Source organism: Triticum aestivum, chromosome 6D, assembly GCF_018294505.1.
Source record: "Triticum aestivum cultivar Chinese Spring chromosome 6D, IWGSC CS RefSeq v2.1, whole genome shotgun sequence".
Taxonomy (NCBI): domain Eukaryota; kingdom Viridiplantae; phylum Streptophyta; class Magnoliopsida; order Poales; family Poaceae; genus Triticum; species Triticum aestivum.
The window spans coordinates 298843506-298849946 of record NC_057811.1 but is presented as its reverse complement, the minus strand read 5'-3'; the positions used below and the strand labels follow the sequence as shown (position 1 = coordinate 298849946).

At 42.0% G+C, this 6441-nt stretch overlaps 1 protein-coding gene across 1 annotated transcript in view; it reads right to left on the bottom strand.

Moving 5' to 3' along the window:
* The window catches only part of LOC123144759 (eukaryotic translation initiation factor 2A), a gene marked incomplete in the record, with an annotated part of 6532 nt that extends 461 nt beyond the window's left edge, over nucleotides 1-6071 (bottom strand). The window contains 13 exon segments of the mRNA XM_044563983.1: nucleotides 1-55; nucleotides 149-174; nucleotides 1697-1812; nucleotides 1889-1985; nucleotides 2120-2183; nucleotides 2263-2396; nucleotides 2581-2621; nucleotides 3680-3781; nucleotides 3872-3940; nucleotides 4017-4251; nucleotides 4356-4542; nucleotides 5430-5787; nucleotides 5869-6071. Of these exon segments, the coding sequence (XP_044419918.1) occupies nucleotides 1-55; nucleotides 149-174; nucleotides 1697-1812; nucleotides 1889-1985; nucleotides 2120-2183; nucleotides 2263-2396; nucleotides 2581-2621; nucleotides 3680-3781; nucleotides 3872-3940; nucleotides 4017-4251; nucleotides 4356-4542; nucleotides 5430-5787; nucleotides 5869-5902 (1518 nt within the window).
* Between the last annotated feature and the right edge of the window lie 370 nt (nucleotides 6072-6441).

Here is a 6441-nt window from a genome sequence, read left to right as displayed (position 1 = left end):
CTTCTGCTTCTCCCTGCGCTTCTTATTTCTCAATGCAGTTTTACTCATCTCCCCTCTGTTTCATTTCCAAGGTTGGTGAGTTATGCATAGAGCCAAAAGCGGCATAAGATAAAAACAAGAAAATGCAGGCCGTGATGAAGAAACTGACCCGGTAGGAGCAAGGCCACCGAAAAGCTGCGATTCAACAAAATAATGTGCAAAGTCAGTATATGATATAAGAGCAATGAGAGCTTTCTCACCCACTTGAACTACAAACAGAGAGCGCTGCAGGTAGTATAACATACGGAGTACAAAATAATAATTAACTAAGTGTTTGGTTCCAGATTGGTAACGCAAACACAAATGTAACGTAAACGGTATGGGCAAAGATCATATTTTGTTTGGCTACCTACGTTGTAACATTAATGAATACCAGAGTTTGGTATGTATCAGCCGAGAAGGAAGGGACACAGGGGACACCAGTGTAGCTTCCCTACAGCGCATGGGGAGCGAGGAAGGAGGACACATCGTTTGTGTCTTGGGGGAGATGTCGAATTGTAGCGAGGCCAACAGCTTGCAGCAGCAACGGTGGCTGCAAAGACAGCGACTGGTTGCGGCGGCGCCTGCAATGACGGGTCGTCGACGGCTGGTGGCGGTGACACCGCGACAGTGACGCTTTAACCAGAGTAAATCGCAGAGGAGAAAGCGAGGGGGGACTATAGCGGCTTGTCATTACGGATGATTTCGACCGGTAACAAATTTGTACTAGGCTGGTCTAATACCGTGTTATGGGATTACAGAGTAACCAAAACAAACAAGATCTGACGGTATCCATTAACGCTGTAATCAGGTTACGATACAAAATCATGAACCAGCAAACAGTACTGTTTCAGTGAAATGTCGTAGAATGCGTAATGTCATTGCAAATGCTGGTAATCTAACCTGACGGTATCCATTAACGCCGTAATCAGGTTACGATACAAAATCATGAACCAGCAAACAGTATTATTTCAGTGAAATGTCGTAGAATGCATAATGTCATTGCACATGCTGGTAATCTAACCTGCGGGTGCAGGCAGCAATGGTATACTCTTTTCTAGTATATTAAAAATACTCTGCAGGAATAAACAAACAAATGCCAAATGTCGACTCGTTTCTCTAGGTAATAAATGAGTTGGTGGGACATCTTCCCGTAATATATATGTGCTCTCAAAGACTAGGCTATTACTGTTTGACCACAACATTATGCACATGCAGTGTGCTGCATTGCAGGACTTCAGGAGCGACCAGAAATAGCTCAGCTCGAGAGGAAGGCGGAAACAGTTCGGGTTTTATTAACCTGGCACCTATTCATTTACTGGTACACTTAGCAAGATTGCTTTGAAGAATGGATTCATCCTAGGATGCCCATCATGATTATTCATATGATTTTTTGGCATCACGTTTTTTCTGTTCTTTCGACATTCTAGTCCACATATCAAAGACCCCAATTCTTATGAGGAAGTCTGCAAAGTGTGCTCAGACAGCACCGTACCCTTCGGTATGTATAAAGTGGCAAGCGAGCAAATGAAGTCAAGATTTGATTCCCCAAAAAATGTCAATATTTGATCAGCACAGGGTCAGTGATGCGTATAACAGATGTGATTCGTTCTATAGTTTGTGATAGCAAGCCCAGCATTTAAGGATAAGTAGAATCTGATGTATCTTTCATATTTACCTTGTCTTGAAGCGCTGCAGTGTGCTTTGATTGAGGTGGACGGTATGCTCCTGCAGGTTTTGCTGCTACATTTACAGGAGCCTTGCTTGATGTTTGTGCCGATTTAGAACCTTGTCCTGAAACTAGACAAGTCAATAGGAGAAAATAATTTGTCCAGACTTGCTAGCATGGAGCATAAGATAATACTGGAACCTTGCTTCTTTGTTTCTTCAATTTTTATGCCATTCAAAGATATCGTGAGCTCAGCAATGTCACCAAATCTTTCAGGAGATTCTGGTTTCCAGTCAACCTGCACAATTGAAAAGCAACAATCATGAGTGCAATGTGAGGGCTTGCATATATATTTCTTCAACATGTTACTAATTGTTTAGGACCAACAAGGGGTACAGATTACAAAGAAGTGGTTATATGCTGTCGACATACCTGATACAGTTTTTCAAATTCCTTTATAAACTGCAGAGATCCAGTGTGGTCAAATATTTTTATTCTGCACCAGGAAATATAAGATAATCATGCAAGGATCCTAAACCATTTCCACTAGCATGCTAAAGCTGCAGGAAATGTACCTATTATCTATTTGAAGCCTTGGAGCTGTTGTAGCAGTCATAAAATGGCGACCATCAGGGGACCATTCACTTATGACAGACCATTCAGCCTTTGCTTTCTGTATCAACTTCTTTTCTGAATAATCCCAGAAAGCCTGGTCAAAAAATACCCTGTGAGCTATGTGGCAACCACTTGAAGAAATATTAAAAGATGCCCTTTTTTGCTTTATAGTTTGCCATAGGTTCTCTTAAACCACATAAGACTTCCCCAGTCAGAATGTTTACTCATTCTAACTGTTAAGGCTATTGCCTAATACAAATTTTAGCGGAATGACATACCATATCACCAGGCAAATTACCAAATCCAGCTATAACAATAACTGGTGGAGAAACTTGGGTTAAGGATATCACCAAGCTAAACATGATTTATTTTCTTACACGAAAGCAATCAATAACAGAACAATAATAATTTGCTAGACGCATATTGCTATGCTAATAACTATACTATAACAAAGGGTGTGTATGCTAAAGCGAGCGTGAGCGTAGAACTCTAATTCTACGCTCCGGCCGTATCGTGCGCCGCTCGGCCAGTACACACGGACCACCCACACACGCACCTAATTTTCTTAAGTAAGGTGGTAAAAATACGTGGCAGATATGGTAACTGAATTAATCGATTACGGCTACACCCACTGGTTCCTCGTCTCGCTAGAAAATTAGTACACATAGTAATGGGCCATCCAAAAAAAAAGTAACAGAATTAATTACATTACGGGCTGCACGCACAAGTTCCCGCTCGTCAGAGTAATAGATTAACTGTCGTTACTACTACTTGCATCGGTTCAATCTGCACCATTTTTCTTTCTTAGTTGTTTGGTAGTAAAATAATTAGGTTATGTAGTAATCCGTCTATCATCATAGTAATAGAATCAAAACCATTACCATCTAGACATTATTTCTAGTAAAAAAAATTACGAGAATCTAGTAAATATAGTTGGATCTAGTAGTAATTCGTTGTGTCCTAACTAAATATCTTGTATAGAGCGGAAAACACTAAATAAATTATGAGCAATCAAATAAAAAAAGAAAAATGTCCGTGGGAACTGAACCGTGCATAAGCAGTAACCCAATTAATGTTGTTACTATTTTTCCCATAGATCATTACTATGTAGCTAAATTATATGGTGGGACGGAGAACATACAGATGCAGCAGTAATAGGATTAATTCTTTTACTATACTTTCTTGTGATTTTACTATCCTCCACAAGAAAAATAGGTCGTTATGCTGAGTGGGACATGTGACCCGCCCGTGCTCCTATGGGTCGGAGCGCATTATAATCATAATGCGCTCTAGCGCACTTTAGCAACCCTATATATATACACCCACTCAAACCAGAGAACACAGCACGACTGGCTGATCAAATCATTGCAAGGATACATCGCCCTTTTGGGTTCCATCTTATCGTATTATAAGGGCCTTCACCAAGCTCATGAAGAGGATTGCATTTTTTGTTGAATATTGTTGCTTTGGCAGGCATATCTGAGCTTCAGTCAAGGAACACTTGTGCAGAAAACAGCAAGACATTAAATCTGAAATATTATGGTTCATGTAAGAACTATGTAAGGATACATCCATAGACCACAGCAAACTCTGAACCTGAAGAAGACCACTGAACATCATGCACTGGCCCCTCCTTTTCTGCAAATTGCTGATACAATTAGTGACCAGACTTTAAAAAATAGCCTTGTGAAGAATTTCAAAAACTAAGACTTACTGAGAGGAACAATTCCTTCAAAGGCCCTATCAGTTGTCAAGTAGTGCAACTTGGTTTCACCGTAGTAACTCTGGTTGGTTTTATCCACATCAGCTTGGGAAACAATAAGAAGTCCAGTAGACCCCTTGTTCCAGTGAAACTGAACAGTTGAACAGCGAAAAAAGCTCCTGCGGGCAACAACTTGGTTTTGTGCATCCTTGTCACAAGAAAAGATCTGAACACTGGCTGGAACACCCTACTTACAAAAAAAAAGTTAGGAGAAAGATAGCAAAACCATTGAGTTTGTGAAATTAATTCACTGTAGAAACACTGCGAAAGTCAAAAGCAAGTAAGTCATACCTTTGCCTCTGGGACAAATCCAGCAACATGAGATCCTGGAGCACTTGCTAGCTGCAATGCAGCTATGCCTGGTAATCTTACCTTGTACACAATCCCTTTAGTGAAATCATTTGTGTCAAAGAACTGCATCTCGTTGGTCGCCATCCGACAAGCGACTGACTCGTCCGCAGAAAATTGAACCATTGGCCTGTGAATTTAATCAACATGTCATGCACCAGTAAGCTTTATGCATCTCGTCACCCATTCCAAACTATGGCTAAATTAAATTAGCGGTCTTAGGTGTACAGTACATAGCACCCTAGAAACAAGAGTTATGCAAATTTTGAAGCATCCAAGGCCTGACTAGTTGGAATCATTACCCTGGGTGTGAATCAATATTTGTTGAACTACACTAGGTATGGATGTCTTAGAAGTTAAAACAATAGCACCACAAATCTAGGATAGTCGTACCTATTCAGTAGTGGTTTCAAACATTACAAAGGGTGATAGGAGATATTTATGTGTATATGCAGTTTTGGAACATTCATATACATCTATTGTATTTTTATCTCTATCTCTCTCTATATATTATATATTTTATTTTATTTACTTTTATATACTTTAAAAAGAATGTAAGGTTCCCGTTTCACCCTCTCTTTTGTCGAACCTCTCCTTCGTCCAACCTCACTATATATGGTCCCACCTTCCCTTCTCCTGTTTGATTTTGTTCTCCCATCTCTGATTTTTCTCCCAAATAGTAATATTCTTTGGCACGTCAATAAGTGCTTAACAACAAGATGGCAATTTTCCTCCCATATCTGATCTTTCTCCTAAATAATATTTTCTTTGGTAAGTCAACAAATTCTTACCACATAAGTGCTCAATCTCATCTACCAAAATGTTATACTCCCGTTGCAACCCACGGGCAATTATTTAGCAATGAAGTGCCTGCAATGAACTAAAGGATACAATTGCAGATGCACTTCACTCCATCATATGAAGTGTTCAGCCTCGCTATTAAAAGTTGTACATGTATAATTAAGCATCCAGGTTCATGAATCATAATTTAAGCACCAAAGTTGGAGTAGCACGAACCAATTCGCCTTAGACAAGTTCTTCTGGTAGTGCTGGTAGAGCGCAGTGGCGGTGTCAACGTGCCAGACCGTGACATTCTTGACCTGCGGCGAAGACGACTTCTGGAAGGTCTGCAGGTACGAGCCAGTGGGCGAGAGCGCCGCGGCGGTGAGGCCTGGGAGGTCGAAGGACCTGATGACGGAGAGCGAGCTGCAGTCGTAGACGGTGGCCGAGGCCGAGGCCACCGTCGCGAGGAGGCGGGAGCCGTCGCTGGAGAAGGACGTGGCGCTGCACGCCGTCTTGGGGAGCCTCTGCGGCGGGCTGGAACCAGGCGGGTAGGGAGGGCCGGGCCACACCGTGAAGCCGTCGGGCGCGCGCACTGCGGTTGGCCCCAGTCGAGCGTTACGTCAGACGGGCGTAAGATTAGGGGAAAGCACCGCGAGGGGAGGAGGCAGCGTACCTAGGATGGCGAGGGATGGCTGCTGCGATGCCATGGCCGACTGCGCGAGAAGGTCTCGGCGACCGGCGGAGAGATCAGAAGCGGAGCTGCGGTGGAGGCGGCGGCGCGGCGAGGGGACTTTGCTGGATGCGGGTGGTGCCTATGTCATGCCTTCCTCACTGACACATGGGGGTCATTGGTTTGTGGGCCTCAGTTTTTGTTAGGGAATTGTGGGCCTTAGTTCGTAGCTACAGAAACGGGAGAAAAACGTCGGCAGGCTAATAAATAGATTGCGCTGCATTCCTGGGAAATGGGCCAGCCCATTCTGGCGCGAGTGCTTTTTTTTTTCTCAAACAAAAATCGGTTTTCCCTCAAAAAAAAAGGAAACGGTTTTCTTTTAAGGAGCTAAATAACTAAAAGGTATAAATTTTTTGAGAGGGTTCAGTATAATTTTTGAAAAAGTTCAGTATATATTAAAAATATGTTCAACATATATTAAAAAAGTTCATCATATATTAGAAAAATCTTCAGTGTTTATTAAAAAATGTTTAATAAATATTAAAAAGATTAGTGTGTATTCAAAAAATGCTTACC